The 19,204-nt window shown below is 37.5% G+C and overlaps 2 protein-coding genes across 2 annotated transcripts in view; both read right to left on the bottom strand.

Moving 5' to 3' along the window:
• Positions 1–86: 86 nt before the first annotated feature.
• On the bottom strand, positions 87–16,150 carry pcyt2 (phosphate cytidylyltransferase 2, ethanolamine). The gene is made up of 13 exons (XM_079424490.1): positions 15,928–16,150; positions 12,886–12,974; positions 12,636–12,797; positions 11,383–11,449; positions 11,196–11,280; positions 11,062–11,103; positions 10,368–10,506; positions 10,144–10,226; positions 8,559–8,636; positions 7,074–7,139; positions 2,489–2,554; positions 2,315–2,403; positions 87–2,219 (listed from the first exon to the last, which is right to left on the bottom strand). Exons 1-13 carry the CDS (start codon positions 16,038–16,040, stop codon positions 2,105–2,107), a joined length of 1,194 nt encoding a protein of 397 aa, XP_079280616.1. The 5' UTR covers positions 16,041–16,150; the 3' UTR covers positions 87–2,104.
• A 2,006-nt stretch (positions 16,151–18,156) lies between these two features.
• LOC306875330 (pro-glucagon) overlaps positions 18,157–19,204 on the bottom strand; it is a 3,839-nt gene continuing 2,791 nt past the window's right edge. Inside the window, exons 5-6 of the mRNA XM_079425820.1 lie at positions 18,708–18,851; positions 18,157–18,577 (exon numbers count right to left, since the gene is read on the bottom strand). Coding sequence (XP_079281946.1) covers positions 18,553–18,577; positions 18,708–18,851 — 169 coding nt within the window. The 3' untranslated portion in view covers positions 18,157–18,552. The remainder of the gene's footprint in view (positions 18,578–18,707; positions 18,852–19,204) is intronic.

The raw sequence follows: 19,204 nt of genomic DNA, 5'->3' as shown, positions 1-19,204 counted from the left end.
GATCTAATTTCATCTTGATCTATAGACTACAACAAAAACTAAAACATGGAATCATCCCAAAATACTTATCAAGTATCAGCTTAAATAAACAATAAAACAATATTATTTTTTATGAATAACATGTTCTTTGTACAAGCAGTGACCACACAAATGCAAACCTGTCTTAAAATTCAGTTTAGAATCAATTTAGTATCACTATATACACATATACATAAATATACACACATACATACAAATATATATTTTATTTCAGTTAACATTTTTCCAAGTAACAATTTTTTTTCTCTGTATGGTTTTAGTTTTTGTTTCAGTTTTAAGCAAAAAAACAAACAAACAGGCACTTTACATTGTGTTTAAAAAGCACAATAACATATCCATAAATAATCATTAGCAGAGGAAAACAGAATATTTTGAATTCATCATAAAATTGAGTGAGATATAATCTTTATATAATCTCCACATTGACTAAATTAGATTCAATAATTTGATTTTATGCGCTTAATGTGATAATGAATAACGAAACAACTTTGATGCATGGGATGATAAATTATATAGATTGTCTGAAGACATTAACACCACATTCAGAATTGCTCACTCAACATTTCTGCAATGTAAAAACTTTAAATTAGTGTATTTTTTCACAGCAATTCACCCTAAATGTGCAGGAAATGTTAAAACTAAAAACATGCTGCAATTGCAAGGTGCTTTGACATTCATTAAAAACAAAAAAACAGAATAAGCCGCATAAAACAAGATAAAAGCAAGTTTGACTTTTAACAGTCAACTTAGTTTAGAAACTGATGTTTGTAAAGATTATTTGTTACATGTTAAAATGTATAAAAGGGTGACATCTAACAATCACCTGAAGTCAAAGAGAGATCACAGGATCATGTCACAACAAACAGACATAAGAAAGTGAAAATAAAAGTGGTAAAACAGAGTAAAATGCCAGATATGTGACTGTGGACAGTGCATGAAACAATAGTTGACAAAACTTCAGAGATTAGTCCTGAGATTTGTTTTTTTTATGACACACATATCAAACGTCCAGAGATGTTGAAAAAGGTAAAACCAGAACAGCACCACTAGAATAAAATATGCCAGGGTAAAACCTGTTTAAAATGGCCACGATAACATTTTACCACAAAATAAAAAAAAGTTTTAGGATTTAAATTAAATTAATTTTCCTATTCTCTATTTTTTGGCATTGTGACACTATCTTGATATTTTTTTCCTCATAAGCCCATTTATCAAAATCTCACTACCAAAATGGAAATAATAATAATAATAATTAAAAAAGAACAACATATATTAAATTGTAAAGTATTTATATATCATGGTAGTACATCCTCATTTATACATATCTATTAAAAGTAACTATAAAGATAATCTAATAAGAATCATAAGTATCTACTGCAAATAATGAGAACTGCAAACAAAAAATAAAATAAAAGATAAATGTCCAGATCCATTATGGTAATGAGAATATGGATGGAAATTAAATAATAAAAATAATATCACAATGCAAAAAAAGCCTTAATAGTCCTAAAACAAGAAAAGATTTTGGGGTAGAATGTGACTTGGATATTTTTCCATGACACAGAATAAAAAAAAAAAAAATCCCAATAAGATCCCAATCCCAATAAAATCTGAATGAGTTTATATGCATACTAACCACTAGTATGCATGCAATCGTAGTCAACATCAAGCGTTTCTTCACAAAGCGTTTCTCTGCTCAACTACAAATATGTGCCGATGGATCAATGCCAATTCAAAAACCACTGAAATGACACAATCCTACCATAACCTTCATGCACAATGCAAAAGCAGTTGCTGAATGTTTTTCAGTGTTCCTCCCATCCAGAGAGAATGTCTTCCAACCCATTTAATAGGTATCATAAAAACTCTCTGCGCACAACAAAGTGCTTTTGTCATCAAACAAGAGTTGTACAATATAAAAAAAACAAGTCTGTGTTCCTCCACGTCCACTTAAAAGCAGCGTCAGCACAGGCATTTTGTTCGTTCGGGGTGTTTATATAATGGTCCGGGGGTAAGTTTTGGTTCTACGACGAAGCCCTTGATTTGTTCGGTTTGGACAGTTCGGTTAATTATTCGTTAGAGCCGCCTCGGTCTTCAGCGAATCCTCTTTATGCTTCAAAGCCTCGATCACGGCCATCTCTTTAGCTTCCTTCTTCTGGTTCCTGGCCTCAAACTGCAACCTGCCAGAACAAAGAGAGACACGGCTCATTTGCATATGTTCGTAACATTTCACATGAGCGATGTTTTCATGTTTTGCTCGTATTGTCCCACAAACCTGTTCTCAATGATTCTCTGCACAATGTCATCGGTGGTCAGATTGTTGCTGCTGTCCAGGATGCGGAAAATACCTCTCTTCTTCGGCTCCTGCGAAGAGAGACAATGGGTAAAAAATGGGTTTTTAAGGAAGAGAAGATTCATTGAGAGATGAATATTTGGAGACTTTACTCACGGTGTAAGGGTCTGTCCTGTCTGTGTCAGGAAACACTTCGGTTTTCCCATGACACACCAGATCTACCTACAACCAGAAAAAATTTACATGAATCAGGTTTTATTTTTTCCTGTTTAAAGTTAATTAGTAAATTTGTTGTGCATTTTTGTCATATTTAGTAGCTTTTGATTATATATACAGTATCTCACAGAAGTGAGTACATCCCTCACATTTTTGTAAATATTTCATTATATCTTTTCATGTGACGACACTGAAGAAAAGACACTTTGCTACAATGTAAAGCAGTGAGTGTACAGCTTGTATAACAGTGTAAATTTGCTGTCCCCTCAAAATAATTCAACACACCGCCATTAATGTCTAAACCGCTGGCCACAAAAGTGAGTACACCTTTAAGTGAAAATGCCCAAATTGGGCCCAAAGTGTCAATATTTTGTGTGGTCACCATTATTTTCCAGCACTGCCTTAACCCTCTTGGGCATGGAGTTCACCAGAGCTTCACAGGTTGCCACTGGAGTCCTCTTCCACTCCTCCATGACGGCATCATGGAGCTGGTGGAAGTTAGAGACCTTGCGCTCCTCCACCTTCCGTTTGAGGATGCCCCACAGATGCTCAATAGGGTTTAGGTCTGGAGACATGCTTGGCCAGGCCATCAGCTTTACCAGACCATGACACTCTCACCACCATGCTTGACTGTTGGCAAGACAAACTTGTCTTTGTACTCCTCACCTGTTTGCCGCCACACACGCTTGACACCATCTGAACCAAATAAGTTTATCTTGGTCTCATCAGACCACAGGACATGGTTCCAGTAATCCATGTCCTTTGTCTGCTTGTCTTCAGCAAACTGTTTGCGGGCTTTCTTGTGCATCATCTTTAGAAGAGGCTTCCTTCTGGGACGACAGCCATGCAGACCAATTTGATGCCGTGTGCGGCGTATGGTCTGAGCACTGACAGGCTGACCCCCCACCCCTTCAACCTCTGCAGCAATGCTGGCAGCACTCATACGTCTATTTCCCAAACACAACCTCTGGATATGACGCTGAGCATGTGTACTCAACTTCTTTGGTCGACAATGGCGAGGCCTGTTCTGAGTGGAACCTGTCCTGTTAAACCGCTGTATGGTCTTGGCCACCGTGCCTCAGCTCAGTTTCAGGGTCTTGGAAATATTCTTATAGCCTACGCCAGATGTCTTCAACCCTGCTCCTCGGGACCCACTCTCCTGGAAAGTTTATTTCCAACCGGCTTCAGCATACCTGCCAGCAATTTTCAAGCAGTCTTGAGGAGCTTGATTGGCCACTTCAGGTGTGTTTGATTAGGGTTGTAACTAAACTCTTCAGGATAGTGGGTCCCCAGGAACAGGGTTGAAGACCTCTGGCCTACGCCATCTTTACGTAGAGCAACAATTCTTTTTTTCAGATCCTCAGAGAGTTCTTTGTCATGAGGTGCCATGTTGAACTTCCAGTGACTAGTATGAGAGAGTGAGAGCGATAACACCAAATTTAACGCACCTCCTGCCCATTCACACCTGAGACCTTGTAAAACTAACGAGTCACATGACACCGGGGAGAGAAAACGGCTAATTGGGCCCAATTTGGACATTTTCACTTAGGGGTGTACTCACTTTTGTGGCCAGCGGTTTAGACATTAATGGCTGTGCGTTGAGTTATTTTGAGGGGACAGAAAATTTACACTGTTATACAAGCTGTACACTCACTGCTTTACATTGTAGCAAAGTGTCTTTTCTTCAGTGTTGTCACATGAAAAGATATAATAAAATATTTACAAAAATGTGAGGGGTGTACTCACTTTTGTGAGGTACTGTGTGTGTGTATATATATATATATATATATATACATACATATACAGTGGGTACGGAAAGTATTCAGACCCCCTTAAATTTTTCACTGTTATATTGCAGCCATTTGCTAAAATCATTTAAGTTCATTTTTTTTTCCTCATTAATGTACACACAGCACCCCATATTGACAGAAAAACACAGAATTGTTGACATTTTTGCAGATTTATTAAAATAGAAAAACTGAAATATCACATGGTCCTAAGTATTCAGACCCTTTGCTCAGTATTTAGTAGAAGCACCCTTTTGATCTAATACAGCCATGAGTCTTTTTGGGAAAGATGCAACAAGTTTTTCACACCTGGATTTGGGGATCCTCTGCCATTCCTCCTTGCAGATCCTCTCCAGTTCTGTCAGGTTGGATGGTAAACGTTGGTGGACAGCCATTTTTAGGTCTCTCCAGAGATGCTCAATTGGGTTTAAGTCAGGGCTCTGGCTGGGCCATTCAAGAACAGTCAGGGAGTTGTTGTGAAGCCACTCCTTCGTTATTTTAGCTGTGTGCTTAGGGTCATTGTCTTGTTGGAAGGTAAACCTTCGGCCCAGTCTGAGGTCCTGAGCACTCTGGAGAAGGTTTTCGTCCAGGATATCCCTGTACTTGGCCGCATTCATCTTTCCCTCGATTGCAACCAGTCGTCCTGTCCCTGCAGCTGAAAAACACCCCCACAGCATGATGCTGCCACCACCATGCTTCACTGTTGGGACTGTATTGGACAGGTGATGAGCAGGTGATGAGCAGTGCCTGGTTTTCTCCACACATACCGCTTAGAATTAAGGCCAAAAAGTTCTATCTTGGTCTCATCAAACCAGAGAATCTTCAGGTGTTTTTTAGCAAACTCCATGCGGGCTTTCATGCGTCTTGCACTGAGGAGAGGCTTCCGTCGGGCCACTCTGCCATAAAGCCCCGACTGGTAGAGGGCTGCAGTGATGGTTGACTTTCTACAACTTTCTCCCATCTCCCGACTGCATCTCTGGAGGTCAGCCACAATGATCTTTGGGTTCTTCTTTACCTCTCTCACCAAGGCTCTTCTCCCCCGATAGCTCAGTTTGGCCGGACGGCCAGCTCTAAGAAGGGTTCTGGTCGTCCCAAACGTCATCCATTTAAGGATTATGGAGGCCACTGTGGTCTTAGGAACCTTAAGTGCAGCAGAATTCTTTTGTAACCTTGGCCAGATCTGTGCCTTGCCACAATTCTGTCTCTGAGCTCTTCAGGCAGTTCCTTTGACCTCATGATTCTCATTTGCTCTGACATGCACTGTGAGCTGTAAGGTCTTATATAGACAGGTGTGTGGCTTTCCTAATCAAATCCAGTCAGTATAATCAAACACAGCTGGACTCAAATGAAGGTGTAGAACCATCTCAAGGATGATCCGAAGAAATGGACAGCACCTGAGTTAAATATATGAGTGTCACAGCAAAGGGTCTGAATACTTAGGACCATGTGATATTTCAGTTTTTCTTTTTTAATAAATCTTCAAAAATGTCAACAATTCTGTGTTTTTCTGTCAATATGGGGTGCTGTGTGTACATTAATGAGGGAAAAAAATTAACTTAAATGATTTTAGCAAATGGCTGGAATATAACAAAGAGTGAAAAATTTAAGGGGGTCTGAATACTTTCCGTACCCACTGTATATATATATATATATGTGTGTGTATGTGTGTGTGTGTGTATGTGTGTGTGTATGTCTGTCATTTCAGATTTAAACTAAATTAGAATGAATTACAATTAAATATTTTTAAGATTTTGATTTTAGTTTCAATTTTAGGTAACTATGACCTTGGTTGAGACATTTGGATCAGATAATTGTCAGATATTTTTTATCAATTATTATGAAGTTATATTAAAATATCAACACAGTGTGAACAAGAACAGTGTTCAAACTAAAATCTAAAATGTAAAAAAATTATAATTAAAATTATGTATCAAAATATTTCATTGTACAACAGAAAAGTGTAGTGTAGTGCTTTGGAAATTTGCCACTGAAAAATTATGGAAAAATGTAACTGAACTGAAAAAAGAAGCTTGTCTGCCAAATTAAAAACTTTAAAAAAAAGAAAGATAGATAAGTAGAGCATACGCATTTATATCTCTATTAGAGCTCTACTTATTATTTTTTAATCAAGCAGACAATAGCAGATACATTTTTTCATTCTTTTTTCAGTGCCAAATGTCCATATATACCATAAATATAATTGAATAAAGTTAAACTCTTTCAATTTTATTTAAAAAAATAAAAAATAAAAACCAATAAGCCTACATTTATATTTACAAAAAAAACAAGAAGTAAAAGTGTCCAGTACATTGATAATGTCACCAATATATTGTGCATCATTTGTATTTTTCCCATCAGGACAGAAAATGTACTGAGCACTCTTTTTTAGTTAAACTATAATACAGGGTTGAACTCTCTGTAACTGTCTGAGGGTTTGTGGTTAAAGAGGTGAGCAGTAAATCTCTAGATTGTTCCCGAAGTAGGACAACACAGAATTGCTGAAACAGTGTTCAGTCACTAAAGCCTTTGAGTCTGGCTGTTGTCCCAGAGCTGTACACAACACACACACACACACACAGCTTTATATCTCAATAACATAGTGTGTGAATCACACAAACCACGTTCTCTTTACACTCAAAGCCTCTTATTGTGTTATTGTGTCTGGAAGCGGGTTACACCAAAACTAGATTTGTATTCTCTACAAAGAATTAACAATGTGAACCGGTTCAGTACTATACCTTAAAGTGATCCAGAAGATCTTTTCCTACTGCGTATGGAGCCCCGATCACAACCTCTGACACATACTGAAGAAAAAAAAGAATCACAAGACCATTAATCCAAGGCCTAAAGTTCTACAGTATATTCTTAAAGTTTTAACGTTCTAAACTGTCTAGACTCTACTTTCTTCAAGTTGTAATTTTCTTTAGGTTCTAAGTTCTTGAAGTTATAATTTCTCCAAAATGTACATTTTCAGAGTTCTCTAAGTTCTAAAGTTCTCCACTATCTAGTTTTACATTCTCTCTGTCTAGTCTAAGTTTTACATTCTCAAATTTTTTTGCAATTCTAATTTCCTTCATTTTTAAATTCTCCGTTATCTAAATTCTACATCGTCTAGGTTCTACATTCTCTAACTTTTATTTTTTATTTTTATTTTACTTTTCAAGTTTTCAGAGTTCTCCATGCTCACAAAGTTGTCCAGTTTTATAGTTATAAGTTCCTTAAGCTTTACATTCTTAAAATTTTTGTCGATCTAAATTCTTTTTTTCTCAGAGTTATAAAATCATACATTGTCTAGGTTCTATAATCTCTATCTTTTAATTTCATTAGGTTTTAAGCTCTTAGGGTTCTACAAATTCAAAGATCTCCAGTTCTGTTTTTTTTTCAGCAAGTTCTCTAGGTTCTATGTTCTTTTCGTTCTCTAAGTTCTAAAAGTTTCATATTCTCATTGTTCTCCAGTTCTAAGTTCACCATGTTCCTCAAGTGCTACAATTCTATGGTTCCCTAAGATCAACGTTCTTGGTTTAAGCATTCCAAATCAGCCAAAGTTCTAAATGTTAAAGCCAAATGAAAGCTCCCATCATTCAGCAGTTTTCAGAAAGGAATGCATGTGTGGTTTGCACTGATATTACAGTATGAGGGAGGTCTGGAGTTTCACTGCATATATCGGCAGCTCAGTGTGGGTTCTGTCTGAACGTGACATCATGCTTTAGGTATGCTGGTATAAGCCCGATCCATGAGAGTTTGTGTGCTGTGGATGTATGAGAGACAGAGTTTGTAAACATGAATATGGTTTGGATTATCTTAAGGCGTGAGATTTTTAATAGGTGTCTAACAAGCATGCAGTACAAATTAACTTTTATCACTGCTTGTGATATCTGTTCTCTTGACCTTGAGATGTTTCTTCATGTTTCTTCCCTCATCCTCCCTTTTTTTGTACTATATAACTCCCTGTCTCTGAATACAATGGCCCATTGTTTTTAAACAAGAGCATCAGGAATATGAAAACAATGTGCGACATAATAAAACGGGATTGAAGGAGACAGTAAATTACGCACAATCCAAAGAAATGACTGGAGACGGCAGTAATTTATGCTAAGAAAAGATTGGAGGAGATGGTAATGTATGCAAACTACCAATAAATTATTAAAGGCAGCAGTAAATTTGGTACACGTTTATGCTAAATGCAGGAAAAAAATGACTTGAGGCGGTAGTGATGCACTTACTCTGCAAGCCAGCACACTCAAAGTTCTCTCATGAATATTCATAATGGGGTAGTTCTTTCCTTTGTAGCGGTTCACTTCCTACAAAACAATAAAACAAATACAATTCATAAACATAATAGCATTTACTAAACATTCAAATTACACAATGCTATAATTCACACACAATTCACTAATACAATTACAGACCGATTAAGATACACTAACCAGGGCTCTAGACTCATTCTTCCCACTGGTCGCTCTTTTGCGACTAATTTTCTCAGTCACATATTTTGGTCGCATTTTTTTTTGCTACAACATGGTATTAATCAATGCATGCTGATAAACCTTTATCATAGTTTATAGTTATATGGTAACGAGTGTTCAACATTCAACCCGTTCTTTTTCATCGGTATTCATCGGACGCTTTCACTTTCAAATTGTTTCGCATTCGCGATCTTGGTGTCACGTTTTACAAGAAAAGATAATTGTCTGTTTTGCTTATACCTATACAACTTTCACTGTTTAAGACTAAAACAAAACATTGATTCATTGTTATTCTTAATTAAAAAGTACAACAACAATAAAACAGTAGGCTATAATGACAAACTAGCTTACATAACGTTTATTAACAAAAACAAATAAAATGAGGCATGGCATACACCACATGCTTTATTATATACTGACTAATAAATTACAGAATGTTTAACTGAGGAATCAAATAAATAAAAAACAAACAAAAAATAAAGAAAGCCTTCATAGAGTAACGTGAGGTAAGCAGCAAAGATAACAAGCTTGTTAAAACGAAAAAGAAAAAAGTAAAACTAAACCGGCTGTCGGTAACAAGACTTGCATGTTTTTTCCCCCACATGAATACCAATGTTCACCTTCTCTGGTTTAAGAAGCAGTTTTTTACTTTTAGTGTGAAAACCAAATCCTCCATCTGCCGCCATTTCCTCAATATTCACGTAATTTTTTGCTGCGCGCACTTTCGCACGATTATAAACCAGGCTCTACACCTGAAGCGCTCGCACTGAAAGCACCTCTCTGCACGTGATCAGAAAAATCTATCTGAGTCCTGCTACAATGTGCAGCACGGAGCAGATGCTTTGGAGCAGCACAGACCATGCACTTGCACAAATGTGACCATGCCAAATTTTGACTCGCACATTCTCAAAAAATAGTCGCAGTCTAGAGCCCTGCTAACCAAAGGTTTACGGTATGTCACTAACCAATGGTCTAAAATTTGGCCATTTAAAACTATTTACAATTCTAATTTTGTCACTTAGGTCTTGTAGTAGTAATACAATGTACCACAGTTTTACCGTAGTAACCATACCTGTAATGCGTATGGTATTTTTCATTATAGGGAACTTAAACACATGTTTCCCCTGAGGCAAAGTAGTTCAAAAACTCTGTAAAACAGGTTTGCATGTCGTCATGCCGAGGTTGTGACTTTGAACTTCCCTTTTTCTGGTTCACATGAGGTTTTCTGTCTGATCAAAGTTTGTTATAGCAAATTTTTCCATTTGCCACAAGTACCATGAGTGAGGAGAGGTCTGTAAAATCTTGTAAAGCTTTTGTGTGCGTTTGTTTTTATGAAACACACCTGGTCAAAGTGCAGTCCGACAATGACGTAAGGTTTCTCTGCTTGTTTGTGAACAGTCTCAAGGAAATCCACGTGACCGATATCTATACGGGTCATATAGTCAAGGCCAAAACAAAAGCACAACAGGAATTCCCAAACTGTAAACTGAAATTTTCATGACTTTTCCTAGCTTTCTGGATGTCTTCAGAAGCAAAGTGTGGAGTGCCATATTTTTAAAAGGATACGGAAGAGGTCGAAAGCTCCGGCCACATAAATAATTGTGTCTCCCGGTTGTGGTTCTTTTCCTGAGGCGAACTGGATGATCTTCTGAGATGTCTGCAGGAACTGAGAGACACCAGTCCAAGGGCTGTGGCCTTTAGGACCCTGAGGAGAGCAGATACATGAGAAATTTTTGCATTTGCAAATGCCAGAATGTTCAAATAAACAACATGTCTTTGTTTGTTTCCTCATACACCACATATAAAGTTCAGGTTATGTACAATATGTTCCCCAACTGGAATTTAAAGCAACATAAAATGGCATTCCCAACCTACTAAATGACTGTAATGTGTGACATTTCCAAGCAAAACATATACACACACATATACATATATATATATATATATATATATATATATATATATATAGAGAGAGAGAGAGAGAGAGAGAGAGAGAGAGAGAGAGAGAGAGAGAGAGAGAGAGAGAGAGAGAGAGAGAGAGAGAGAGAGAGAGAGAGAGAGAGAGAGAGAGAGAGAGAGAGAGAGAGAGAGAGAGAGAGAGAGAGAGAGAGAGAGAGAGAGAGAGAGAGAGAGAGAGAGAGAGATGGAAATAATGTAGGTAAGCAGTAAGCCCTGACCTCTAGTGGTCAAATCTGAATATGACAGCAGATTACAATATACATTTAAAAATATGAATATGCTATTAAGCAGATCATCTCACCTTCCCAAAGTTATCTGTGTGCAGCTGGTAAGCTGTGTTATCCTGAGAGAGAGAGGAGAATATGAATCAGGAACTGACAGAAAGTCTTTACGTAACACTTATCTACACACACAATCAAAGATAAAAGTACTCACAACGTTACTGTGATGTGATTTCGTTAACAGGAGCATACGACCCACTAGGTCTGTCGTAGACACTCCCTGTGTGCGTTTGCATTCCCTGTTGATGAAAAAAAACACACACGGCAACCGTGACACACTCCCTTGGGTCAAAATTCAGTGTTGTGCCACAGGTGTATGTCTGAGGACCATTGAACGTTACCTGTATCGGCCCATTCTCTTCACTTCGTCGTATGTATCTTTCCCGTCCACGGTCAATGTGATGTCATCTAGCAAAATATATGATAATTTTACAGATTCAATTAAATTTTGGTACAATTTTAACTATTTTGAAAGAAGCATATAATCAGGTTATTCCTTCAATGTACAAATTACTATGCCGACACATCAAGGAAGGATGATAACTATAAAGATAATTCTGACTAAAAAAAATTTAAATAATTGTTAGGATTCGTTCTAATAGAGATGTCCACACCACAAGGGGCAGTCGTGGCCTAATGGTTAGAGAGTCGGACTCGTAATCGAAAGGTTGCGGGTTCGAGTCCCCGGCCGGCAGGAATTGTAGGTGGGGGGAGTGAATGTCCAGCGCTCTCTCCACCCTCAATACCACGACTGAGGTGCCCTTGAGCAAGGCACCGAACCCCCAACAGCTCCCCGGGCGCCGCAGCATGGCTGCCCACTGCTCCGGGTGTGTGTTCACGGTGTGTGTGTGTGTGCATTTGTTCACTACTCACTGCTGTGTGTGTGCACTTGGATGGGTTAAACGCAGAGCACCAATTTCGAGTATGGGTCACCATACTTGACAATACGTCACGACTTTACTTTACTTTACTTACAACTAATAACAACACAGAAGAACGATAGCCTTAGAACCACTGTCAGAACTATTTTATCCAGCTGATAAATGATTAAAAAAATATTGACAGCCACTCGGAATCCATCCTGATTTAAGGAGCTTGAGCATTTAAAGTGGCAGACGAAAAGAACTGCATCACATACTTACAATAAACAGAACGTTATTGTCCACTAGTGTGGACACCAATATAGCTATCGTTACAGTTTTTTTTAATAGTAATTGTTCTTGGTGGGAACGGGTCTTTAAACACCAAGATCATTTACTCAAAATAAACACATGAAATAGAAATAGTCATGAATATGACATGGCAATCTTTAGCATAAGGCTGCATATGTTAATTTTGTATTCATGTGTTAATGTCATGTTAATATATTTAGCACAAAAAATGCCTATTCAGTAACTACAGTTGTCCTGACATATAAACTCTAAAAAATGTGAAGAATCAAAGAGGATGAAAATGGTTATGAAAAACTAAATTCTGAACATTTGGGATGAAAATAAGTGCACTTCAAGGAATAAAATTGCGCAAAACTGTAAGATACAGCATCTTTATAGATATTAAAATGATCAATATGGAAGTGTCTAAAGGATCCCCTCACCTCCGTGCACGCAGAAATCACAGTTGTACTTGTCCAGCGTCTCCAGCGTAGTAACATACGGTGCCCCTTCAACAATCTCATCCACCCACTTTGTGGCCCGTATCATTTTATAACGCTCGGCCTGCGTGAAGACCGGGGGACCCTTGTGCTTGGCTATTTCCTCTGAACATGAAAGAAAAGATATATGATAATTTTTTCAGTTTATATATTACAGAGACTTTATGTGAAGGTTTGAAATTGTGAAGCATACCGTCTGTATGTACTCCTACTATGAGATAATCTCCCATCGCTTTGGCCTGTCGTAATTGGTTAGAGTGACCGTAGTGCACCATGTCATAGCTGTGGAGACACATGTGGACTTTAGTTACAGGGTCAAGAAAACATGACCTCCGTTTAAAAGAAAAAAAAAACCACACAGGTGATGTAATGAATAACTACTTTATTAACAGCTAAATAAAAGGCTGTACACACAGCTGTAACTAGAGTCAAGTCAAGTCAGCTTTATTGTCAATTCTTCCACATGTACAGCACATACATACAGAGAATTGAAATTGCGTTACTCTCAGACCCTTGGTGCATACAGTTAACATTAAACACTGACAGTAGACGTTCAAATACAGATAAGTACAGTTTAAACATATGTACATACAACTATACAGATATACAAATTAGGACATTGTAAAAAAAATTAAGAAAGAGATAAAGTGGCATAAGGCACATGGCAGATAGAGTGCAAACCAGTTAAATAAAACAAAACTGTGCAGATATGTGTGTAGTGCAAGAAGAGCTTATCAGTCTGTTAAAGTGACAGGAGAACAGTCTTTTTATCAGACCATCCGAAGAGGTAGTTTGCAGTCAATGCTGGATGAGGTAGTGATCAGTCCAATGCTGCACAAGTGACAGGTGCTGGTCACAGTTGTGAAGTGGGGGGGGGGGTCCTGGGGATGTGGGGAGCTGGGGGGGGGGTTGTAGTGTCAGTGCTGCATGGGGTAAAAGAGGGGGGGGGGGGGGGGGGGGGCAAGGACGGGAGGGAGATCAACTTCCTGACAGCCTGATGTATGAAGCTGTCCTTCAGTCTGCTGGTCCTTGCCTGGAGACTCCGCAGTCTCCTCCCTGATGGCAGAGACGGGTGGGTTATATAACAACCACGAGCCCTTTCCCCTAGAAATATCATTAGCTGGGTCGATGGGATTACATGGGGATGTAATATCCAATTCCATTTCCCATGATCCTTTGCTGGGCACCACACTTCACACTGTGTGTTATTTATAACTGCAGTTACTTCATCACTCGTAACTGAATGCTACGGTTAAATGAATTGGAGGAATATATAATCTTTAAACATGAAGGGTGTTATTTCTGCACCCTTGTGAACTATAAGTGTAGTAGCTATGAGAAACAGGTAATGTGAGCTATAGAATTAGACACACTTTGGTAACACTTTATTTTAAGATGTCCTTGTTACACGTTACATGTACTTACTACTGCAATAACAATAAATTATGCATAATTACATACAAGCCAATCCTAAACCTAACCATAAAGTAATCACATGTAGTTAATTAATATTACTCAGTATTTAAATCTATAACTACACTGTAACAAGGACACCTTAAAATTAAGTGTAACCCACACTTTCTAATTATGAAATACCAAAATAATTCCTCTATCTTATTTACTACACTAAAAAAATAGTACCACGGTATTAGGTACTAGATTTTTGGACAGAGATAAAGATGCAAACTATGTTTTTTTGGGCACTTTGATAATATCATGATTCTGAACATGCATGCCATGGTATTTTTTACCATAAACACCATGGTAAGCTACTTCTATGTAAAATAATCGTTCGAGTCCATGGAAACTATCAAAGTACCATAAACATCGCCATCTGACGCCTCTATGCTATGGTACTAACGTTGTGTTTTTTGCACATGTACTGTGGTAAAACCGTGGTATTTTTCAAATACAATGTAAAAACAATGAAAGAGGCAACAGTTCAGTATCATAGCATAGAAGTACCACGCATTCATTTGAGTACCATGGTATATTTTAAATTACCACAGTAATATATAATAATACTTTTTGTCGGTAATTATGAAGTAACATGGTAAAACCATCCAAATGCAACTATGCAACTTCTTTTGTTAAGTTCTAACATGATGATTCGTTCTTGCTGCTTTTATATGCTGTAGAGCAGTGTTAATTTTGGCAGGCATTTTTGATTTAGTCTTAGTCTTTATCTTCAGACGAAAATGTTTAATAGTCTTAGTCACATTTTAGTCATTTGAGTCTTTCATAGTTTTAGTCGACGAAAAGTCATTGCATTTTTGTCAACTTTTAGTCATTACTTTTAGTCAAACTGCAGTTACCAACATTTATTTTGGTAGCTATTTTATATGTAGTATTCAAACAAAAATAGTCATCAATACTTCTCTCTTTAGACCAAATCAATTAAGCTTAGTTATGAGAAATTTGAATCAAGGATTGAATTTGGAAAAACTGGAATAAATTTTCATTTTTTGGTAGAGATATAAATTAAACTCATTTTTCAGATACAGTAGGTTTACTTAACAAGTATACATTTATTTAACATCTTTTGTTGGTTAACATTTATGACACAGATCATTAGGAATGCTGTTCATTTAAGACGGAAGGTATGTACGTAATAGCCTACTGACATACATTCATTTTTCACCCACCTGTTTAAGTTCACTTAAACCATAACGGACTGTATTTCCGTGAGATGCTCTACATGAGAGACATGTGGACTGCTGTGTGTGTATTTGAGAGCTGAGAACTGATCGCGCGCTGTATGAGAACTGAAGAAGTGGAGCGCGCGAGAGAGAGAGCACTTCTATCAGCGCGTTTCCGCCTATCGCACCTTCACTGACTTTAAGCTAATCGACAATGAATTGTGACTCCCGGGAAAAACGGGACGTCTAGTCACCCACTCCATAACCCTTCGGGTGCTGAGGCCATTGTTTCAGATCGCTAGTTCGCGTTTTGGTAGCCTATCCGTCCACCGCGGCTGCCATGCAAACGCACCTTATCCAATGACAGAGACGCACATTTTGAAAGACAAGACAGTTAACTTAGCCTGTAGGATGTATTTTGAATGTCCGGTAGTCCTCAAATAACATTTTAGTCCCGTCTCGTCTTGTTAACGAAGATGTGGCATACATTTCGTCATAGTTTTTATCATTAGATATTAGTTTTAGCTCGTCAACGTCTCGTCTTAGTCACAGAAAAAAGGTTCGCTGACGAAATTAACACTGCTGTAGAGACTCACCAGCCGTCACACCACACCCGGATCACCCGCTTCCTCATCTCTGGGCTGTGGCTCGAGGAGCTCGGCTCTCCCTTGTCCCCCTCGTCCACCGCATGGCTTCCGTTCCTGATCATGTTTTTAACGCGTGTAAAGTCTATGAACGGCTGCAACACTCCGTGTTGATATGAATGACACCGGCTGCGTCTCGACGCCCTTCCAGAAGCCGAGAGAGAATCTGCGCAACGTCGATGACGCAACACGCAAACAGCACGCGTCCTTAAGATGCCCCGCCCCCTTAGGAAGTGTCGCGGGAGTTCCTTGCAAAGATATGATAAACTCCCATGAAAGAAAAAAAAGAGTGAATTAATAAGTGTTTGAGTTTCGTTACATACGCTATAAACGGCACAAGATAGTGTTTAATATTTTTACATGAAAATTATTTATTTTTCATATTCCTTAAAGAAATATCTCGATTGCCTTTTCCTAATTAACTTAAAATAAACAAATACACGCATATTTTTTTAATTATTTGAAAATAACGTTTCATGGCATAACAAATAAAAATAAACATCAACAACAATACCTGTGATTTATTTAAATTAATAAAGTAAAAACAAAAATAACGGCTTTTTTGTTGTTGTTGCAAAACAAATCCTGCTTCTCTCAGAAATATAGCTATTATTAAAATGTTTAATAGTTTACAACTACTTTTTTATTATTATTATTATTTCAATACAGACCATTTAAATTGCCCAGCATATATTAAAGTGGTGGTAATTTATTTATTTTTTATTGAATATTTACTTACATTTTTCTTTAAGTGCAATAAGCAGAGGTACAGGATATACAGTGCCTCCGATATGTTACATATGTACAGAAATAGACAAGGCAGTAGTACTATGGACATAATTTACAAGTTTTTAAATACTATCAGTATGATATACAGATGGGTGATATGAACATACTATACAGATGGATTGTGCAGTAAATGTATGTACACTATGAGCAAAAACTATGAACAATTACAAATGGATATGAATACGCTATACATTAAGATATATACACATTAGTGCAATGAACACTGAATAAAAAATTCCAGTACTCAGTGTGTAGATTGTTTTTTTGTTTTTTTTTTGTTTTTTTAATCGATTTAATGATGGGGAGGGGTGAAGAGTTTGTAGTGGTGTGTGAGGGGGGTATCATTGGGCAGAGTTTAGTAGGGAAACAGCTGTAGGGAAAAAGCTGTTCCTGAGTCTGCTTGTCCTTGTTCGGAGGCTCCTGAAGCGCCTCCCAGAGGGCAGTAAGTTAAACAGTCTATGGTCAGGGTGAGAGGAGTCCTTAAGAATGCCGCGAGCTCGACGTAAACAGCGTTTTCTCTGGACGTCCTCAATGGCAGCAGCTGAACAGTTCCCATACCAGACTGTGATACAGTTGGTCAGGATGCTTTCATCTGTAAAGCATGGTGGAGGTGGCGTCATTTAAGTGCTTCATATTGCATCAGCATTGCTGTGATTGTGTGCAAGGGATCTGCAACTAAATAATAGCTTTTAATCTTTTATATCTGCCTTATAACTGTTCCAATACTTATGCTCACATCAGATAGAGGGATGAAACTCTAAAAAGTGCTGAACTTCTTAGCTGGTAAAACATCTATGTGTTGAATCACCCAATAATAAAATGTGACATTCTGTAGTTTTGTCTCATATTCATCTTTTAATCATATTTGTAAATGTCTTGACTCCACATCCAACACAGCAATTTTGTCTTTACTGTTCCAATACTTTTGGAGGGCACTGTACTTTCTCAAATAATTTTCTTTCATCTCAGATGTTTTTCTCTGATCAACTGCAAAAAAATATATATTTTTGAGTATTTGAAAATATTATTTTTATATTTATGTTTTTTAAATATATTATTTCCTTTTTCTGATCAATTGTGAAGAGAAAAAAATGGATTCAGCTGCTTGAACCAATATGAGTATAATTACGTCATAAAAGTTGGCAACATCTAAAAATAAACAAAATGCCTGTTATTTATATAAATTTGTACAAAAAAGCATTAGCAAATGTATTTTACTTAATATAGGAATCGTGCTAATTTCAGAAATATAACTATTGTTTTATTATAACCATACAATCCTTACATAAATATATAACTTCAATAAACTTCTTATGGTTTGCACAACTGAATCTACAAACGCATGTAGTTATAGATATCCTGTAGGTGGCGCTATAGGTACAACAACAGGCTCGGGTGAAATATGAAAAAGTTTATTTTGCAGAGCAAGACACCATTTCTATGGCACTTTGATACAGTGGTGGCACGTGTAAAAATTCACTTTTTTACCTGAGTGTTTAGTGCATTCACCTGAGTTTGTTTTTATCGCACACATAGAAAATAGTTCAAAACTATAGAAAAATATTTCTTTTTCTCTCATCATAACTTACATGATGTTCTTTAACACTAAGGGAAAATAAATAGCAACCACAGTACTCAGAGGTTTTTAAAAAAAATTAAATAAAATGGCTTTTGATTTCAAGAGTTGTTTCCAGTTTGCCTGCAAGCGATATGGCTTTCATTCATTTTGATGATCGAATCCCCTTCAGGATTCAAATTTAAGCTCTTGCAGGGAAGCCCTCTGGTCCCTCATTGATTTCCGCCACGTTTGCCACTAGAAAAGACAATAACCACATAAAACTTCCTTAAAATACAGCCACATGTTTTTCTTGTACTGATTAGCATTCATAATATTCATATATCTTTAGCATGTCTGCGTTATTAGCCACCAGAGAGGACTTTACCTTGTCCCTGAGGTCTTAGAGTTCATCACCCACTGTAAATACTCTTTGGCAGCCATGCTGTCCAAGACCTTGTTGACGTCACTGGTAAAACTGCCGTCTACATGCCTCCTGCGTGGCAAATTTGCACCTCTGTTGTCTGCAACACTGCGCATATGTGATAAACATCTTGTTAGCATGTGTACATGACACTTTTTCAAAATTTAAACTCATTTTAGAAGCAGTTAGCAGGATTTCATCAAGTTTAGCTTTTAGCATGTAGCCTGTAAGTTTGTGAGAAAGTTTATAGTAGCTGTTAGTTTTGTGATGTTTGGTTATAATTAGCATCTTTGCAGGATTTTGAAGTATTTGTTTGATTAGCACAGAAGCAAAAGACATTAGCAGAGAAAGATAACCAGAAGCACACAGCCTGGTTTCAGCGCTATTTATTAGCATTAGCATTTGTCAGTGAGGTTGGACAGGGTGCGTTAGAAAAGAGACAGATTTTGGGCAGGAGAAAG

This window comes from Barbus barbus (assembly GCF_936440315.1).
Source record: "Barbus barbus genome assembly, chromosome: 9".
NCBI lineage: Eukaryota > Metazoa > Chordata > Actinopteri > Cypriniformes > Cyprinidae > Barbus > Barbus barbus.
This window is presented reverse-complemented; position numbering and strand designations above follow the sequence as displayed.

Bases quoted from the DNA above. Each gene is read 5' to 3' on its own strand.
- pcyt2 (XM_079424490.1), bottom strand. From the start codon at position 16,040: ATGATCAGGAACGGAAGCCATGCGGTGGACGAGGGGGACAAGGGAGAG. The intron at 11,104-11,195 runs GTGAGTACTTTT...TCTCTCTCTCAG, and splicing joins AATCACATCACAGTAACGTT to GATAACACAGCTTACCAGCT. The intron at 10,227-10,367 runs GTATCCTTTTAA...TGACCCGTATAG, and splicing joins CGGAGCTTTCGACCTCTTCC to ATATCGGTCACGTGGATTTC.